The sequence below is a fragment of the Panthera uncia genome (assembly GCF_023721935.1).
Source record: "Panthera uncia isolate 11264 chromosome A1 unlocalized genomic scaffold, Puncia_PCG_1.0 HiC_scaffold_16, whole genome shotgun sequence".
Lineage (NCBI taxonomy): Eukaryota > Metazoa > Chordata > Mammalia > Carnivora > Felidae > Panthera > Panthera uncia.
The window spans coordinates 68928376-68948853 of NW_026057576.1; the positions used below are offsets into that span (position 1 = coordinate 68928376).

The 20478-nt window shown below is 40.7% G+C and overlaps 2 protein-coding genes across 5 annotated transcripts in view; both read right to left on the reverse strand.

Annotated features, from left to right (window-relative positions):
- Positions 1-8663, reverse strand: part of GGACT (gamma-glutamylamine cyclotransferase) — a 47380-nt gene extending 38717 nt beyond the window's left edge. For 2 of the 4 annotated variants that reach the window (XR_007461159.1, XM_049647166.1), the window contains exons 1-2: positions 8593-8653; positions 5461-5634 (exon numbers count right to left, since the gene is read on the reverse strand). The gene's annotated coding sequence lies outside the window, so the exon portion shown is untranslated. The other 2 variants (XM_049647168.1, XM_049647167.1) reach the window with 2 other exon arrangements.
- Positions 8664-18220: 9557 nt separating this feature from the next.
- Positions 18221-20478, reverse strand: part of TMTC4 (transmembrane O-mannosyltransferase targeting cadherins 4) — a 65396-nt gene continuing 63138 nt past the window's right edge. Inside the window, exon 18 of the mRNA XM_049647170.1 lies at positions 18221-20382. Coding sequence (XP_049503127.1) covers positions 20234-20382 — 149 coding nt within the window. The 3' untranslated portion in view covers positions 18221-20233. The remainder of the gene's footprint in view (positions 20383-20478) is intronic.

Consider the following 20478-nt stretch of genomic DNA (forward strand, 5'->3'; position numbering starts at 1 on the left):
TGACCTGAGCTGAGATCAAGAGTCAGATGCTTAAGCGACTACACCACCCAGGCACCCCAGGAGCAGTCCATTTTTAAACTACAACAGTGTTCACTGTATTTAAAAGGCATTCAAAGAAATTACTCTTTACTTACATCCAGTTGTCTCATGTAACTTACTATTCACTGAACAATCTAATCTAGCATAAAATTGATGGCAAAAGCAGTCATGGCACTATCAGTTACTATTTGTAAAATAGGAATGAGACACACACAAGATGCATATAATGAGGGGATCACTGCAAAACGCATCCTGCATTCAGACACTATTCTGTTAATCTTTGCCAAATATGATGATTCAACTAGTGAGACTTAAGAAAGTCTCCTACCTAAATAACATTCTGGTTTTAATTATTTTCCATAGAGAATATTTACCATATTTAAATATGGAATATCACCAGAAAACCAGAAATAATTATTTTTATAACAAGTATATAAAATAAATTTAATTATTAAAAATAATGGTCTATTGTGCTCAAAAATCTGAAATCAGATAATTAAAAAAAAACAACACACCTATTAGGTGGGCTCAAATAAAAAAAAAAAACTGATAGTATCAAGTGCTGACAAAAATATGGAGCAACTGGAACTCTCACACATAGGTGGCTGAGATGCAAAATGGTCGGGATGCAGCCACTCTAGAAAAGTTTAGCAGTTTCTTCAAAAGTTAAATACACACTTACCATATCACCCAGCCATTTTGCTCCTGGGGATTTGCTCTAAAAAGATGAAAAATTTCGACCACATAAAAACCTATGTACAAATATTTATAGCAGCTTTACTCACAATCTCCTCAAACTGTAAAGAGTTCAATATCCTTCAACAGTGAATATACATAAACTGGGGTATGTCCGGAAGATGGAGTACACTACCCGGCAATAAAAAGAATACACACATGGAAGAACCTCAAAGATGTTGTCTGAGTGAAAGAAGGTAGTCTCAAAGGTTGCAAACTATTTAATTTCATTTATGTGACATTCTAGAAAAGGTAAAACTTATCAAGATGGAAACCAGATCAAAGGTTGCAGCAATTAGGGTAAGAGTGAGGGTTTGACTTACAATGGGCCAGAATGAGGGACGTTTTGGTCCTCTGGTAGTTTTTGGTTTTGTTTTCTGGCTTTTTTTTTTTTTTTTTTTGGTGATGGAAATGCTCTGTAATGTAAAAGGACTGTGATGATGGTTACATGAATTAATCAACTTTAAAACTCAGAATTATACAACAAAAAAGGCCAATTTTACTTTATATAAATTCTAATAATAGTGAATGAAAGTATGAGAGTATGTGACTACTCTAAAACAGAGTTAAAAATAAGAGGGAAAAGTAATAAGAGAACTCTGAATTAAGCTAATGCCTGGAATACATCAATTATTTATTAAAAGAGACTTAGGAGATGTATAAATCAAATACAATGAGTGGTTTGTTTTGACCCTGGTTTGAATAAATCAACCGCACATACCTTTTTAGGCAAATAGGGATATTTGAATACAGTATTAGAATCTATGGCGATACCACCCTGAATGCGCCCAATCTCATCTAAATACATTACTGGAAGATATTAAGGATTTTTTGTTCATTGTTAGGAAGGACTGTAGTTTTTTAAACTAAACTTAAAAAAAATTCGTACTAAAATGGTGATAAAATGGCACAGTTTCTGGTATTGGCTTCAGAATTCTTCAGAAGTAAGCAAATAAACAAAAACTCAAAAAAAACGAAGGGAGAAGGGCTAATGGAACAAGTGTGGCAAAGCCACGATGGTGCATGCATTTCTGATGCTGTGTTGGTTCATGAAGGTTTACTGTATTCTACTTTTGAGTATGGCTGGAAACGTTCATAATAAAACACTGACAGAGAGGGAAAAAAACAAACAAAAAACCAGTGACTTCGTCTTCGTAAATACTCCCCAAAATGCCATGTAACTGTTTTTTATTCACTTATAAGATACACTACAGTTGACCTTTGAACAATGCCGGGGTTGGGGACATGCCAACACCCTGTATTTGAAATATCAGAGTATACCTTCTGACTCCCAAAACTTAACTACTAATAGCTTCATGTTGTCCAGAAACCTTAGTGATAGCATGTGTCAATTAGCACATATTTTGTATGCTGTATGTATTATATACTGTATTCTTACAATAAAGTGAGCTAGAAAAAAGAAAATGTTATTTAGAAAAACCTTGAGGAAGAAAAAATACATTTATAACACTGTATTTATTTTTTTAATAAGGCTGCATATAAGTGGACTTACACAGTTCAAACCCATGTTGTTCAAAAGTCAACTGTGATTTCTCCTTATAGTTTTTATTAGGCTTTTATAATCTGTATCTAACTTTATAGAAAACCAAATTGAGGCAGAAAGAGTAATTTAAAACAGGCAGTTGTGATTCTTCTCACAAATAAAGGCTCAATAATGGCATGAGTAATGGCTTAAAGAATGTTTTTCAAATCTCATTTAATACTCATAAATTAGTAAAACCAACCTAAGATGTAGAAATATTAATGATTTTCACGAACTTCTCTGCCGCATACTCCTAAGTGCAGGTGACAACAGCAGGAGGAGGTAATTAATACTCAAAAGTTTAAAAACAGATGCAGTAAATACGAACACAAGGAGAATCAGAATAGGAGAAGTTCTTATTTATTCTTTGTCGCTCCAATTTATTCTGACATAACTCAAAATATCAGAGTCCCAAAAACACTGTCAACCGACTGGAAATTTCTTTCTTACTGGTGGCCTATTATGTGGAAGATACTATGGGGGAATTAAAAGGGGGAGGTGTGGTTCTCATCTAAACAGAGTTAATATATGAGAAAATACTAAATATTTTAGCATGAATTTTGTTTAAAATAGTCTGACAGTGTTTAAGGCTAGTGGGCAAAGACAATTACACAGGCAAAAATAGCAGAGAAAATAAAGGTTAAAGAGCTGCAGCGGGAAAAGGCTCCTGCACAGGCAGGAGTGACCCGTGGGAAGGGTGTGGCATAGGAGTGGATGAGGGTTCTGACAGCTGTTCAGTGGAGCTCCCAATGATGGGGGACATCTCGCATGCAGGCCTGTCTCCTGTCACCCAGAAGCCTCTCTCCCCAATGCTGAAGGAGAGGCCCCAAGAGTCTCAAGTCACCGCCTCAGCATGGAAGAGCAGAGGCACCACACCCTGGGAATTATTAGCGCCTGGTAGTAACTGACTGTCCCAAATGTCTGACCCTGATGCGCCTACTGCAGCACAAGGTGAGGTGACTCAATAAAGGCCTCCCAAAGGTCCCCAGGGCCTGTGAACATGTTACCTTGCATGGCATAAGGGACTTGACTGATGTGATTAATGTTAAGGGCCTTAAGATGCAGAAATTATCTTGGATTATCCAAATGGGCCCAATCTAATGAACATGAGTCCTCAAAAGTGGAGGAGCTTTCCTGGCTGGGAGCAGAGGGAGAACTGTGACCGTGGTGGAAGGGACAAAGGGACGAAATGCTATCTCTCAAGGTGGAGGGAGGGGGCCCGTGAACCAAGGAATGTGGGCAGCCTCTGGAAGTGGGAAAAGGCTAGAAAACAGATACTTCCCAGCATCTCCAAGAGGGGACACAGCCTCACTGATGCCCTGATTTCAGCCCAGTGAGACCCGTGTTGACTTCTAACCTAAAGAACCATGAGACAAGTATCTGCGTTGTTTTAAGCCACGAAGTTGGTGACACCTTGTTCTGGTGGCATTAGGAAACACCTCTCCTAGTCTCTAGGCCTTGGCCTGTCGTGACCCCACCACCCTCTCACTTCACCAATGAAGGGCACTTTCATTCGATTTGAAAGACAAGATATTCCTGGGGCACCTGGGTGACTCATTCAGTTGAGTGTCAGACTTGATTTCATCTCAGGTCGTGATCCCAGGGTCATGGGATTGAGAACCTTGTCAGGTTCCATGCTGAGCAAGAATCTGCTTAAGATTCTCTCTGTCCCTCTCCCCCATTCGCATTCTCTCTCTCTTTAAAAAAAAAAAAAAAGACAAGATATTCCACATACCACATCTCTGCTCAAAGGTCTTTTCCTCTGAAAAGTGCTCCCAAACGTCCTTAACCAGCCCAGGGCAGGTCAGGACCCCCACTCCATACACTCATTCACTCCTACACCTCTCCACCTCAGTGTCTGCCTGACTACAGTTATTCTCCTCCTTCAGAGCTTACATTTACTGAGCAACTACTAAACGCTTAATGCCATGCGAAGGAATTTTCATGGGTTTTCTCATCCAATCCTTCCAACTACCCTATCAGGTAGACATAATTATTATCCCTCATTTTTTTAAATTAGAAAAGTCAAAATCACCCAACTAGTAAGGGCAGAGCCGGGATCTGAAGCCAGGTAGTCTGACACAGGAGTTGTTGCCCTTGACCGTAGCATTAATATCTGTCTCCTATGTGAGAAATCTAAGTTCCAAGATCCTGTGTACTGATTAACACAACACACCCCAGTGTTCAACACAGAGAAACTTACTAGTTGCTGAATATGAACAAATGGGGACAAAGATGATTTTCCCCTATTCTTTTTTTTTTTTTAAAGAAAATTTCTTATTATCAGAAGTCAAATATATACAGAGGTAGAATAATGGTATAATGATCCCCCAAATACCCAAATCCCAATTTCAACACTTATCAATGTAGGGCCAATCTTAACACCAACATTTAATCAATTCAATGTTACATTATCTAGTAGAAAGAGCCCCCTTTATTACTCTTCTTTTACAGGATTCCATGTTCCTAGTTATCACATGTTCATTTACCTGTGTTAAGACTTTTTAAAAAAACAATCTTGAAATGGGCAAGTCTTTCTAAGCAAAACAAAAAGCAAGGGAACTATAAAGGAGAAATTGATAACTTTTTTCCTATATAATATTTAAATTTTCTGCAGAGCATAAATATTATAAACAAAACACAAAAAATGAGGGAAACAGGGAGCACCAGGGGGATCAGTCGGTTAAGCATCCGACTCTTGATTTCGGCTCAGGTCATGATCTCAATCGGTTTGTGAGTTTGAGCCCCGTGTCGGGCTCCACACTGACAATTTGGAGCCTGCTTGGGATTCTCTCTCTTTCTCTCTCTCTCTCTGTCCCCCTCCCATGTGTGCACTTACTCTCTCTCTCAAAGTAAATAAACATTAAAAAAATTTTTTTAATGGGGGAAACAGCTGTAACCTATATGACAAATGATTAGTATTTATTTCCAATGTATAAAGAATTCTTACAAATCAATAAGAAAAAGGCCAATACCACGTTATCTGGAAAAATGGGTACAGGGATGAACAGACAGTTTCACCTACTAATCTTAAACATGAGAAAAGCAAGGACTTCCAAGTGACACTGTCAAGATACTTCCTCTGGTACTCTAGGATTTAGGAGTAAGACGCACTCCAGAACAAAGGAAAAAACAATTCTTACCTGTAAACTTGTTTCTTCAAAACCCGGTCACCTTGGAGTCCAGCACCATAGTAAGTGTGAGAGCCTACAAAGCTTTTGACTTCAGAATCCTTCCTAATGGGACGCCGGGATAAGTACCCCCACCTCACAGTGTGACCAGTAGCTCATGAACCAGGTGTCCTTCTCTCAGTCCTGCTGGGGGGATGAAGAGAAAGATGAGTGAAGAAAAGTTGAGTGTTTCAGAGACAAAGAGCTTAAAAACAAAAGCAAACCACCCAGCCCCTGCTAGATGGCATCTGAAACCCTGGGTCTGGGCCCAAGAAGGAAGGTATTTCCATTCAGTGGGAAAATGTGGTCCACATTTCCCAAGGGGCTTGAACAGAGGAGGGTGTCCACTGACCTGGCAGAAGGATTCAAAGTAGTCAACACCCTTGAGAAATAGCACCCATATCCTCTTCAAGTAAGGAAAATAAGATGAGAAAGAAAAAAGTGTATTCTCAGCCATCAGGCAAAGCCAATTTAGGAATATTGAGCCTCTTGGATGAGAGTTTATGAGTCTTTTGAAGTCATAGATTTGTATTAAAAAAACAATTCAGGGGCAGCTGGGTGGCTTAGTTGGTTAAGTGTCCAACTCTTGATTTTGGCTCAGGTCATGATCTCATGGTTCATGAGGCCAAGCTCCATGTCGGGCTCTGTGCTGACAGTTTAGAGCCTGCTTGGGATTCTCTCTCTCCCTCTCTCTCTGTCCCTCCCTGCTCACATGCACTCTCTCTCTAAATAAATAAATAAACTTAAAAAAAAAAAATCAAACCACCTCTGAAGTTTACCTGCCAAAAATGGAGAAATGGAACCTAATTAACCTAAGCCTTTAGAACTAACTTCCAGTTTATAGGAAATATAGGGGATAGAGGAGCAAGCTAAACCACACCATACAAAAGCCAAATAAATCCAGAATGTGAGGCATCTACAGGCAACCAAGGGCCACCAGTAAATCACTGGGGCTGTGATAGACCAGGGTCAACCCTGGTTTAAGACCAGCCTGCCAGTGAAGTTTCAAACAAAAAGTCATGAGGGGCGCCTGGGTGGCTCAGTCGGTTGGATATCTGACTTCAGCTCAGGTCATGATCTCACACTCCGTGAGTTCAAGCCCCGCACTGGGCTCTGTGCTGACAGCTCAGGGCCTGGAGCCTGCTTCTGATTCTGTGTCTCCCTCTCTCTCTGCCCCTCCCCCACTCGTGCTCTGTCTCTGTCTCAGAAATAAATAAACATAAAAAAAATTTTTTTTAAAGTCATGAAAACAAAAGTATATTGGAATGCAGCCATGCTCATTCATGTACACACATCATCTATAGCTACCTTTTGGGGATCACACAGTTGGGTAGTTGCAACTGAGACCACATGGCCCTCAAAGCCTAAAGGAGTTAGTATCTGGTCCCCCCCCCCCTTTTTTTTTTTTTACAAAGTCTGCTGAACCCCTGTCCCAAATTAAGACACAACAGATATTTATGGATCTTGTATGGATTCCAATTCACACAAACTAACAGTAAAAGTAAGCGCATTTTTGAGGCAATCAAGGAACTTTGTGGACTGGGTCTTAGAAACCATTGTGGAATTATTGCCAATATGATCAGGAGGTGACAACGGTGTTAAGGTTATACAGGAAAAAGCCCTTTTGTTGGAGGCGCATAATGCACTATTTAAGGGTGACCTGATACGGTGTCTGGAATTGAAACTGCTTCCGACAACAAAGAAGATGAAGCAGATGTGGCCAAAGAAACTGCTTTAACAAACTGTCCAATCTATTTGATAGATATGTGGAAGTTCACTGTACTATCCCTCTGCTTTTGCATTAATAAAAAAGAAAAAAAGTAGAGTCTTCTCTTCAGGCACGTCCCCCCCCCCCTGCTTTCACCCCTTCTTACACGGAGTCCCTCTCTCTCTAGGTCTGGTGCTAACAGTTAAGACCCTCGTGAGCAAGGTCAATTAGTCCAAAACATCTCCGAACAAAAATCCACCAATTAGAAATTAATTTAAACTCACAAACTCGGCTTTTGAAATACAAATACTCTCTACCAGGGTAGTCTGCTTATTCAGGAACTTCTAGCTTCTCTGGGGAGCCAGTTCAGGAAAACAAGGCATTTTGGGAAAATAAGGGCAAACTGCAGGAGCTCCCCATATTAGCATTTCAATAAAGTGAATGAGACCGGGGAGAACCGTCTTCAGTTATAGGAAAACCGTCTTCAGTTATAGGAAAAAGTACAGACGGACTGACGGTGTGCGACCTACACCTCATATAGGTCAACCCAACAGATTTAGAGATGTCCTTTAGTTTTTAACACGTGATTTCTCCCTAGGACAGGTGGCAAAACGAAGTATCTGCTTTTTAAAAAGTGGCTGCAAGTCTCAGGAGTTTTGTGATCAGTTCAATATTAACAAAGCAAGCTTGGAGTCAAGAAGGTATGTTGTTTTTTGTTTTTTGGGTTTTTTTTTAACCACGCGCCTATACAGGGTTTCAAGGGCAGTTACGGAGTTATTTCTGGCCAATACAGTGAAATAGCAATAAGCCAGACTTCGGAATCAAGGGAGCAGGAGAAATTCCTCCCTGAGATTCACATGTGTCACTAACAGCTCCAAAGAAACCTAAGGTCATCAACTGACAAATGCCAGAAGTTTTCAGATTGCTCTGGCAGCTTTCAGCTTCCTCACAAACAGGAACCTGTGAAATTAAAAGCAGCATTTTTGAACACAGCTACCTTCGTTCACCTGAGCGATCCTTTTCAAACGACCTCCGGGATAATCATCGCTCTTTGCTTATTAGGAACCGGCAGCGTCCACACCTGCAGGCAGTCCCTAACTTTTCCCGCCCTCGCCCACTCTGATGGGGGCACCCGCGTCACGCCGCGCGCAGCGGCTCTGGGAGCGCGTTTCGCGGCCCGATGTCCCCTCCTCGCCGGCTGGTCCCGCAGGCCGCCCGTGGCCCCTTCACGGCCACGCTCGGTCCCCGGCCTCCCCTCCCCGTCCCCGGCTGCCGCGGGCACCGCACTCGGCCCGGACGCAACGCGCCCCGCAGGGAGCGACGCCCGAGTCCCCAGAGCCCCCGCGCGGAGGGAGCGGCGACAGGAGCCCCGACTCGCCCCGCTTCCAGCGCCTCACCTGCCGCAGAGCGCGGCGCCGTCGGGGAGAGCGGACCAGGCAGCGAGCGGAAATCCCCGGCGAGACTGGCGCCGCCGCCCCAGGAGGCCGCCCCCGGCGGCGCCCCCTGGAGGCGGGACGCGGTACCCGCCCGCTCCGACCCCGCCCACACCTGGGCACGCGCCGGGACCCACGCCGCCGTGCACACCTTGGGCGCCCCGCCGCGGACGCTAATGTCCTAACCCGTCCCGCCCGGAACCTCGTATCCGGCTTGAGTCTGTGTGGGACCCAGACGCACTTGGGGACACACGACAGCTACACACACAGAAATGAGCCCACACCGGGGAATGCCTCCTGGAGGACGCATGGACACATCACCAAAGCCTCACACTGGAGCATCCACACTCGGCGCTGGTACCATACTGAATGCAGATAATCATATAGTCTTGATACCAATTCTCCCTTTTAAAATAAAACAGTGGGTGTAGGAGATAGTGAAAGAAATGACTTCCCTTCTGTCCTCTGGCTCCTAGAACTAAACTTGAGGCCCAGAAATTAGAAGAGTGAAGACCAAAAGCTGAAGGAGAATTTTTCTCTAGAGATTTTGTTCATTCTGGGTTGAAGCAATGCTACTTTGGGGACCCAGGTGACAAGAGCACAGAGATAGAGGGCCACTTCTGTCACCTCTCCCCAAAAACACAAATACATAAGTAGTTATTGGAATAGCAGTAACCCCCTTAATCATTTTCTGCCCCTTCCACTTTCTCATGTATGTGGACTAGTTGAAATCTTACTACAATTTGATTTTTATTTGAACGATTCCAATAGTATAGATGTGGTCGTGTTTTGAATGGATGTATATAGATTTCCAAAAGAATTCTTTAGGACCAGATTCATAAGCCATAATTTATTTCAAAGAGATTTCTTCCCAAGATTTGTTTTGGGAAGTTCATGATTGAATTAAAATATATTGAAAATCTTGTCTAGCATGTATTTTTAACATCATTTTAAAAGAGTAGCAGTAATCATCTTAATTTTTTTTTAAATAAAGAATGATTCTTTTCCTTTTTGAGGGAGGATGATCATGTTGGCAAAGGAAAATGAGCCAAATGCATGAATACATAATTCCTCTGGTGAAGGAAAATTAAAGATGGTTACAAGGTGAGTGTTCAATTGCATTTAATGGCAGGTAAGGCTGGAGAGTTTGATTCAACATAGAGTAGGCTCTGTGGGATGAAGTCTTCAGCTAACTCTCAAAAAACGACTTATAGACAAATGGTTCAAAGTAGTAGTTTTCAAAATGTGACCTCAGCCCAGCAGTATCAGGAGCACCTAGGAATTTAGAAATGCAAAATCTTAGGTCACACCTGAGATCTTCTGAACCACCAATTCTAGGCGTGGGGCCTAGCATTTTAACTAGTGTTTATGATGCCTTTCAAGTTTGAAAATCATGATTTAGTGAAGAGTTGCTCCAGTGTTTCTCAAACAGAATTGTGTATGTGAATCAACTGAAAATCTAGGTTAAAAATGCAGATTCTGGTTCGGGTAGACTGGAGTAGAATCTAGATTCCCAGGATTTACTTGTGTATGGACACACACAGGGACATTGTGTCTGTAAATACAACTGCCCAGCAAAGGGAAGGGTGTGGGCTGCCCTTAGAAAGGTGAAAGTCACCCAGTTTCTCAAGGAAACTGAGTGGTTGGTTACAAGTCCATGGCTTGTCAGTTTAGTATTGGTGAGTTACACAGGAGTCCTTTACAAGCCAACTGCTCTGGTGGGTTTAGGAACAGAGTGGACTCATTGAGGTTGTCACGTTGCATCCAAATTGTAGGGTGAGTCACTCACCGAAAAGGGCTTAGCTTACCATCAGCTGTTTCTGTGCTCATTCTGGTCCATTACTTTGCCATCCATAATGTCCCATATCATCCAGGCTCAGGGTCAAGCCTGCAAATCATTTACGTAGGTTTAAAGCTCAGCAGATGTTTCCTTTATCAACTCAAATGATTTAAACCGACAAATTATCTTTAATTGGAATTATGCAATTTGGCCATTTTTGTTGTCTAAATCCAAGTAGGTGATTTCCAAGCTCTGTTTTCCAGACTTTAACAAGGGAGATAAGATAGATGCCTGCTTTATATTTATATTTGACTAAATGCACTGCTACTTAGTATTATGAGAAAGAGTCCAGCCTCAGTGTCCTTGTGACCCTTCCCGCAGGCCTCCAGCATTGCAAATACCACACTACAGATAGGAAAACATTTGCATCCCTTGAAACTGTAGGTATAATGTGAAATATATATACTGTAGGCATAACATGAAATAAATAACAGAACGAGGAGACTATGTAAAGAGCTTGAAATCTAAATAACACTATAAAATCTACTGAAATATTATCAAATTATTCTAGTAAATTAAAAAAAAATCCTCTTGGCCCCAAATAACCTACAACCTAAATCCAACACTTGTTTTTGTATGGCCCACGACTAATGAGTTTTACATTTTTAAATGCTTGAAAAAAAAAAGAAAAAAGAATACTTCATGACATATGAAAACTAAACGATACAGTTCAATGTTTATAGTCACGATCATTCGTTCATGTAGTCTTTGGTTGCCACTGAGACTGTGTGGTCCACAAAACCTAACACCTACCATCTGCCTTTTTACAGAAAGAGTTTGTCTACCTTGCCCTATAGTTTTTTGTTCTGTTACAATATCTAACTCTCTTTCCTGTAATAGTTAATTTATATGAATGACTCCCTACTGGACTGAGTTTCATGAGAGCAGATTTGTATCCTTTGTCTGAGTTTCCAGCACTTGCCACCATGGTACACAAAATTAGGTATTCAGTAATATTTATTTAAGTGAAGTTTACATTTTGGTCATTTTCCCTATGTAAATCTATATAAACTTACCAAAAAGCCTTTGCGGTTCAACACAGCATCCATTAATTAGGCTAATTTAGAAAATTTGTGTGCAAAAAAAATAGAAAAAATGCATTATGCAAATAATTGGATTCCTTTCTTCCATTTCTAAACCTGACTCTAAAAAAATTGTTGTTAAATTTGAAAGCAGCGGGGTTATTTTTTTGTCTTCTTTTCATTCTGTCAAGTTATTTTACTTGGTACAACAGATCTCACTGCTAAACGAGTCCCATGGCAAAGAAATTAACGAACAGAGAAAATCAATCTCATGAAGCTATGTTAATTCACATTAAATTCAATCCTGGTATTTCTAGAATTAATGTTTTAAAGATGATGTGCATTGCTGTCAGATATTTAAAACTAAGGTGTTGACATTTTCTCCACAAAAGAAATGCAGTATATTTTCTAAAAAGTCTATGGACTTCTCAAGGGAATTGCAGTTGAAATGGTTTATGCTATTCTTGCCCATTTTCTGGACTTCTAAGAATAAAAAGCCAAGACTAAAGAGATTATATACATAAGATTATTTAGTTTTGGTGAATAAATCCCTATTCATGAATAGGAGAATAGTTGTAAGAACTCCCAGAAAAAGTAATATGGCCAATGAAATATGCCATCCACCATGATGGAAGCTAATTACATTGCAAAGAACCATTGTCAGGCCACAAACCAATATCTGACCATGTAATATCACTACCATTGTTCTTCCTAAAACCAGAATCAAGTAATTTGGTTCTGCTCTCCAAACAGTAATTGCATTTAATGGAAAGGAAATAATTGCATTTAAGGGAAATAATGCTTACCTGGTGCCTAGAAATGTAGACATTACAAAATTAAATGTAGCTTGATTCCCTTGAGCTGTCAATGTAGGAAATGAACACATTTTGAGTGCTGTTATGTGCCTCACACAGTATGACTCTTCTCTTGTCTTAGCCCTTGAGCAATAGTATGAAGCAGATATTATCATTTCCATTCTACATATGAAACGGCTCCAAGAAGCTAAACAGCCCACTTAAAGGCATGCTGCCAGAAAACCAGAGTGACAAGATTTGAACCCATATCCAGGTGAGCCCCAGCCCGTGCTCTTTAACATGAGGGCTAAAACAGGGAAGCTGGGTGGTATACACTGGAATGTATGTCATCTGGACTAATAGTTTCTTTTATATTTGAACCTTGTGGTTAAAATGACTGATTCTGATGACCAGCCCCATACATGTAGTTCTACCCATGAAGAGGTTTCATATACATTATATTTGAGGCTTATTCCTGTGCTGTATGGTAAAGACCTGGTAGAGAATTTCTTCCACTTTACAGATGAAATAGAGAGGTTGCATTGCTTGCCCATTCTTACTGATGATTTCAAATAGCAGCTCTTTTTTTTTTTTTTTTTTTTTTTTTTTTTTTTTGAGTAGGCTTCAAACCCAGCATGGAGACCAACACCTGGCTTGAAGTCACAACCCTGAGATCAAGACCTGAGCTGAGATCATGAGTCAGACGCTTAACACAGTGAACCACCCAGGCACCCCAAATAGGAACATTTTTTAATAGTGCTCTTCAGAACAAGATTTCTCAGTAAGAAAACAGCAGTCAGCCACCGAAGGGGAGTATTTGACATTGACTTCAGTGTGTCCATGGGAGGAATGTGGTTTCCTGCTCACTTTGCAGCTAGCCTAATCTGTGCTATCTTGGCATGATGAGTGGCAGAGGAGAAGTTTCCTTTTTCAGTCCAAGATACTTTTTAATTTCAAAATATTTTGAAGGACTAGAAGCCTTGAAAACATTTTATTTCCACAAAGGTGTTGGCATTTCAAACATTCTTACATTTCATAGCAATTTTTTTAATGACTATTTATATCAGCACTCACAGCATCTCACTTTTATAACTTTAAAAAAAATTATTTACATTTATTTATTTATTGTTGAGAGAGTGAGAGAGAACAAGCAGGGGAGAGGCAGAGAGAAGGAGAGATAGAATCCCAAGCAGGCTTCGCACCATCAGCACAGAGCCCAACACGGGGCTCGAACTCCTGAACTGCGAGATTATGACCTGAGCTGAGATCAAGATTCAGGCGTTTAAGGGACTGAGTCACCCAGGCACCCCTCACTTTTATAACTTTTTATAATGGACCTCTGTCTAAGATTTAAGTTTTTTTAGAAAAAAGGGTTAAGCGTCTAGGGATGTTTGAAGTCCACTGGCGTAGCCCAACCCTCTTATCTTGTAGAGGAGAAATTAATGACAAAGTAGCAACCACCACCACCATGATTTTTATTAGAAGCACCGGAGACATGCAGTAGTTAAGTGGTTCACTCCAGGTTCATGCTAACTAATGGCAGGTTGGAAATGTTGGTAACTAACTGAATCCTTGAAGCTTAAAAAAAAAAAAAATGACTTATGCCTTGAAGTTGGCCCAAGGACAATCTCACACTCATGGGCTCTGTTCTTTCTACTTTATCACCTTGTTTGCTGATGTCTGTAGATGCCTAGACAAAAACTCTAAAAGCTATCATCCATTTACTTTATCAGAAAGTTCTAGAAATGAGTAGTTTTGATTTTCTCCAAGATAAATCTCAAGTCCAGCCATCAAAATTAATGTTATAGGAATGTAGCTGATGAGACAAATCTGTTTTTAAAAGATAGATGAAAGTGCAATTTGAATCTACAAGGAAAAACGTTTTCTCAAACACTTATCACCAAGTTGGAAGCAGAAAAGGATCACCAAGTTGGTCCTTGAAAAATGCCGCATATTTAAAAATAAAATTATGTGGCACCTGGGTGGCTTGGTCGGTTAAGCATCCGATTCTTGATTTCAGCTCAGGTCATGATCTCAACGGTTCATAAGTTTGAGTCTGGTATTGGGCCCCACACTGATGCAAGGAGCCTGCCTGGGATTCTCTGTCTCCCTCTCTGCCCTTCCCCTGCTCCCTCTTTCTCTCTCAAAATAAAAAAAATAAAAAAATAAAAATAAAATTATTAGACATGCAGGATGCTCAAGGCAGTTTTGATAAACAGTGTAACAGACTTAAAGTACTTGCTAAATGAGTCAGAACGTAGTGCTAAAAATATAAATCTGAGGGATGCTTGGGTGGCTCAGTTTGTTGAGTGTCTAACTTCAGCTCAGGTCATGATCTTGCAGTTTGTGAGTTCGAGCCCCACTTCAGACTCTGTGCTGACAGCTCAGAGCCTGGAGCCTGCTTCAGATTGTGTCTCTCTCTCTCTCTGCCCCTCCCCTGCTCATGCTCTGTCTCTCTCTCTCAAAAATAAATATTTTTTAAAAAAAACCAGGGTTACTCAACTCTGGGATCCCTCTATTTGGGTCAATATGGTAGGTGCCTCCCCTTATCCATGTACAATATGGCTGACCCCTCAATGGAGTTTCTGCCTCAATATACTCTTCCCTTCCTGTGGATGCCTGGTGAAGCTTTCACTATAAATATGGGGCTCAAAGGAGAAGGCAGAGGTAACCGAACCAATATCTGTTCCTGTGAAATAGAAAATTCATCTTGATTGTATATTTCATTGCCTCCAGGAAAAACAGATTCCCCAACTGATGGAGAATTTTGAACTTGGACAGCTACAAATGTAGAAGATGCAAATGCCTGACCAAGGGGCCTGTGGGCTGAGAGAAGTCCCCTGGAAAGGGGGCTGGGAACCATGCTTAAGGCAGACATAACGTAAACTGAAGCTCCATGGGGGCATGGATCCCCCTTGTTTTCACTTTCGATGGTATCCCCAGCAGCAGGCACAGTTGGTGCTCAAGAAAATATTCGAGACAAATAATAACATGAGAGTAGCACAAGAGATCCTTGTAGAGGGATTGTTCTATATCCTGACTGTGGTGACCACACAAATCTACACATGATAAAGTGTCATAGAGCTAAATATGCAAATGAGTGCATACAAAACTGGTGAAATCTGAATAAGGTTGGTAGATGTATCAATGCCAATTTCCTGCCTGTGATATTGTACTATAGTCATGCAAGATGTCACCATTGGAGGAAACTGGGTGTAGAGAGTATTGGGATCTCTATATTATTTCTTACAGCTGCATGTGAATTGACCATGGCCTCCAAATAAAAAGTAGTAATGTGAGAGTAAAAACAATCTAAGATGGGTGACAGCAATTCAGAGTGTAGTAGGATGGGAGTCAAGAGAGATGGGCTTTGAAAAGCTAGACCCTGTTTGAAAGAGAGAGGCCCTTAAGAGAGGAGGCACATTAGTCAAAAAAGACAGACATGTGTGTGGAAATCTAGGGGTGGAAGCTCACCAGATGGGGATAAAGAATATGGAGAGCTGTAAGTTTAGTGCTACTTGGTCAGGTGGGGGGAATGCATGATGGGCCCCAAAATACAAATCACAAAATTGGGACCAATGTGTTGTAGAGTGAAAGGGGCTCCAGTGACCCGAACATCTGCTGGACACCATATTTGGCAGGGCCTCTGTCAAGATTCTGGCTTGCCTTACTGATGATTTTCATTCCCAAACTGGGGTTTGGCCAAGCATACAAATGTACAAATGTGTCTACATCTGTCACTATGTGGAACTTGTTACATGCATGGACTTGATTTCCTCTTGTCTAGAGCTAAACTCCAACCAGTCTGAGGTCCTGACTGTTGGCTTCTATGTGTAACCGTATGGGAACACAGGCATTCCCTCACCCACTCTCCTTCTACCCATCACCAATTGATTCCTAAGCATTTCTTAGGTCAGTTCCCATGTCTCCAACTTCACTGCCACTTGGCTACAGCAAGCCCCCTCATCCCTCCCCTGGCCACATGGAGTGGTCTCTTCACTGGTTTGCCTCCTTACAATTTCGTCTCCACTGACAGCCCAAGTGATCTTTTCAAAATAGACATCTGGTCATGTTGCCCCCCGCCCCTCACCCTGCTTTGCAGTGTTCCATGGTTAAGGACCATCTGGTCCTGGTCACTTTTACCTGCTCCAGCAAGTGCCCCTCCCCCTTCCCCTTCCCCTTGGACTTTGTTCAGCAAGTACTTTAGCTTTCTCATGGAAGGGCCTTTGCATGTGGGTTTTCTTATGTATGCAGTCCAGGTTTTCTCAACCTTGGCACTACTGACACTTTGGGCCAGATCATTTTCTTTGGTGGTGGCTGTCCTGTGTATTGTAGGATGTGTAATTGTAACATCCTCCCACTCACCATCAGTTCTGACAACTAAAAACATCTCTGGGCATTGCCAACTGTCCCCTGTGAGTAAAATCTCCTGTGAGTGAGAATTACTGACCTAGAGTGATCTTATTCCCCTCTGCCTTTCAAATCTCAGTTCAAAAGCCACCTCAGGGAACCCCTTTCCGACTATTCAGGCAAGATCCGGTCTCCCTCTTCTATCATTAATTATATGACTACGTGATAATTATAGCTTCTCACTGTACTATCCCCTACATGAAGGCAAGGGGTCATATCCACTTCTGCTCATCACTGTATTCCCTCTGCCTAGGAGAGTATCTGGCACACAGCAGGCACTTAGATTTGTTGACTGAGGGAATGAATGTATTTAAGGTCAAATCTGTGTGCTGCAAAAATCTACACCCTTCTCTAAAATTCCAATCTGTCATTTTTTGAGGGTCTCCTGGGCCAAGTACTTCATTAGGGTGAGGGAGGCTGTATTATCTCCATTTTACAGATGAGAAACTGGGGCTTAAGCAATGCTAAATGGCTTGCCTATGACATCACAGTGGGAGAACCAAGACCCAAGTCTAGGTTTTCTCACTCCAAAGTCTAAGCTGAAGGATGAGAATACAGACATAGATGTCCACTGCTGTGCTATGGGGCTCAACCTTTTATTCTGCATATTTTAAGTCAGTCATTTGAAATAGAATAAATGTAAAGACCATGCTTAAGAAATAGGATAGAATCAGAACCCCAGAGAGCCCCATCAAGGTAGTAGGCTAAGTCTAAGGATGAAACTTTTAAAATTTATTTATTTTTGAAGTTTATTTATTTTGAGAGAATCCCAAGAAGGTTCCACACCATCAGCACAGAGCCTGACATGGGGCTCAAACTCACCAACCGTGAGATCATGACCTATACCGAAACCAAGAGTTGGGCTCTTAACTGACTGAGCCACCTAGGTACCCCAAAACATTTTTTACAATTTTTTAAAATGTTTTTATTTATTTTTGAAGGAGAGAGAGAGAGAGAGACAGAGCATGAGCAGGGGGGAGCAGAGAGAGAGGGAGACACAGAATTCGAAGCAGGCTCCAGGCTCTAAGCTGTCAGCACAGAGCCCGATGCGGGGCTCGAACCCATGAACTGTGAGATCATGACTTGATCCAAAGTCAGACGCTCAACCGACTGAGCCACCCAGGCGCCCTGTACCCCAAAACTTTTTTTAAATGTTTACTTTTGAAAGAGAAATAGTGGGGCAGGGGCAGAGAGAGAGGGAGACAGAGGATTCGAAGTGAGCTCCATGTTGACAGCAGTGAGCCCAATGGGGAGCTTGAACTCACGAACCTTGAGATCATACCCTGAGCCAAAGTTGGATGCTTAACTGACTGAGCTACTCAAGTGCCCCTAAGGATGAAACTTTTAAGGACTACTGGAAGGCTGAATATAAACAGGGAAAAAATGTAGCAAACAGAGGACAACCACAAACTGCCTTTTTGTGTGTGTGTGTGATCTCACCATTAGGGAGCTATAGGATGATGGTCAGGCTCTCAGATTTCTCAACCTGGACACTTCTCCCATGTCTGTTTTGACAACCCCCCCCCTCCACCTCCTACTGTGATTAGCACTGAAAACATTAAAATAAAATAAGAGGGGAAATGAGAGACAGACTCCCACTTCCCGCTTGTTGGGAAGGAAACCCAAGAAGCAGAGGGTGGCCACCTCAAGGTGGAGAGAAAAGGGCCAGTGCCAGCATGGTGCACTTCCAAGATCTGCGGAGACAGAAGACTGCCTGAAGTATCAATCAAATTAATGACTGTTTTCTCTGCAGAGAAGACAGCCATAATGGAAATCCTGAGAGATGGGGCAGTGGGCGCTAAGGGGATTCCTTCTGTAGGCAGGGGTCCCAGATGTGCATGTCTTGGTTTGACACTAAAGTTTTAGTATTGGTAGGAAAAAAACTCCTGAAGGAGCTTTTACAAGAAATATTTTTCTTTACTCTCAAAAGGCAAGTACTGTCATAAAGAAAGAAATTTGCTTTCAAAACAAAGATCGACAAGCATATAGTGCATCTATTATCTGTTGAGCTAAGCACTGTAGGAACATAAATAAGAATAAGACAGCTCCTGCCCCTAAGAGATCTATAAATTGTTACTGTTATTTTGGGACCATTTAAAAAATGTTTGAAACACAGCACTTCCTTTTCTGATGTATGTCACACACCAGTACTTTCTTTCCTGATGTACCTCAACCATCATAAGTCACAATTTCTAAATTACAATTCATTGCAGATCTGCTCCCCAAAATGTGAGTGTAGAGAATTAAATTCATCTCATTGTGGATCTGTTCATCCCACTCTCTAAACTTGGATAGAGGACAATTGTATTAAATGGTCTCTAACACCAAAGAGAAGCCACATATGAAAAAGGATGAATTGGTCACTTGGATTTCATTTTAAGGGAAAGGAAGACACAAAGTTCATAAACTTGAAAATCACCTAATAAGAAGGCAATACATTTTTATACCAGCCTGTGTAATAATTTTACTGCATAAGATATTATAGAGGTTGCATAAAGCATTAGGTCAACATCATATACAGAAGAATAAAGCAAAAAGGATTATCTTGATCAAATAAAATAGAAAAAAATTCAATTCTTAAAAATACCACAAATTCCCCAAATGTGGCTCTTTTTAAGACAAAATCTACCTCTTGCATTTCCTGGATATAGTAATGACTGTGGTTCCATTAAGCTGAACAGAACACTGCCTTATAGCTAAAAACTTAAAAAAGCAACTTACAGAGATATGTAACCCTCTTAATACTGGATATAACAAAAACAAAAACATCAGGCTGACTGCCTGCTTTTGCCTAAAGCATGGCTTGAATTTACTATTAATACCAACAGCTTATATAGAATGTGAATACTACATAATTTCCTTTGTCATGAAGCTGCACAAATCGGAGAATCCAAAAATGATTGCAGGAGTGAGTGTCTTCCAATGACGGGAAAGTATATAAATATACTAGATGTTAAAATTTCCATTCTTCATTCAATTATTTGCCCTGTTTAAAACATAAAAATACAAATAAATATATTTCCTTACAAGGGAAATTCATAGTCTATGATTAAAAAAAGATAAAGAAACAAAAATCTTAATTTACTTTTTGTCATTAAATAAAAATTCTAATATACAGACATATTCGATATTTATATAAACTGTGGGAGTCCATTTATGATTTCTTGTTCACAATTTACATTTAATAGTGTTAGTCTCTGTACAACGTGGCTCACACCCCATATGCAGGTTTAATTTTACATTCTGCTCCACCTAATTTTTTTTTTCTTTTTTTCTTTTTAATTAAAAAAAGATTTCATTTTTGGAATTTTAGGATTTACATTTGAGTCGTCTGAAAAAATACAATTTCAATGCAAAAACCACATCGAGCATTCAAGAAGAGTATACTGCTGGTGCTGTAATCTTTTTGCATGTCTTTGTTTTCATAGAAAAAAAAACAGTCAAATAAACAACATGTAAGACTTTTAAATGGTTAAACACAATCATATCATATTAATGATATGCCTCATGCACACAAACAACAAATGAAGGAAAAAGGATCAGACGTCTTTCTTTTGCTTTTGTTCTAGCTTTCTTCTTAATAGACTATAATTCTCCTTAGTTCCTGATGCAGTGGGGTCAAGCTGCAGAGAGATTTCATAGTGTTTTTTGGCCAAGTCTAGATGTCCCCAACGATGATAAAGCACAGCTGAAATAGCAAGAGAGGGATTTCATTGGAAATGCTTCTGAATACCTTACAGTATTCCCAACCACTTGTGCCAAAAAAAAAAAAAAAAAAAAAAAA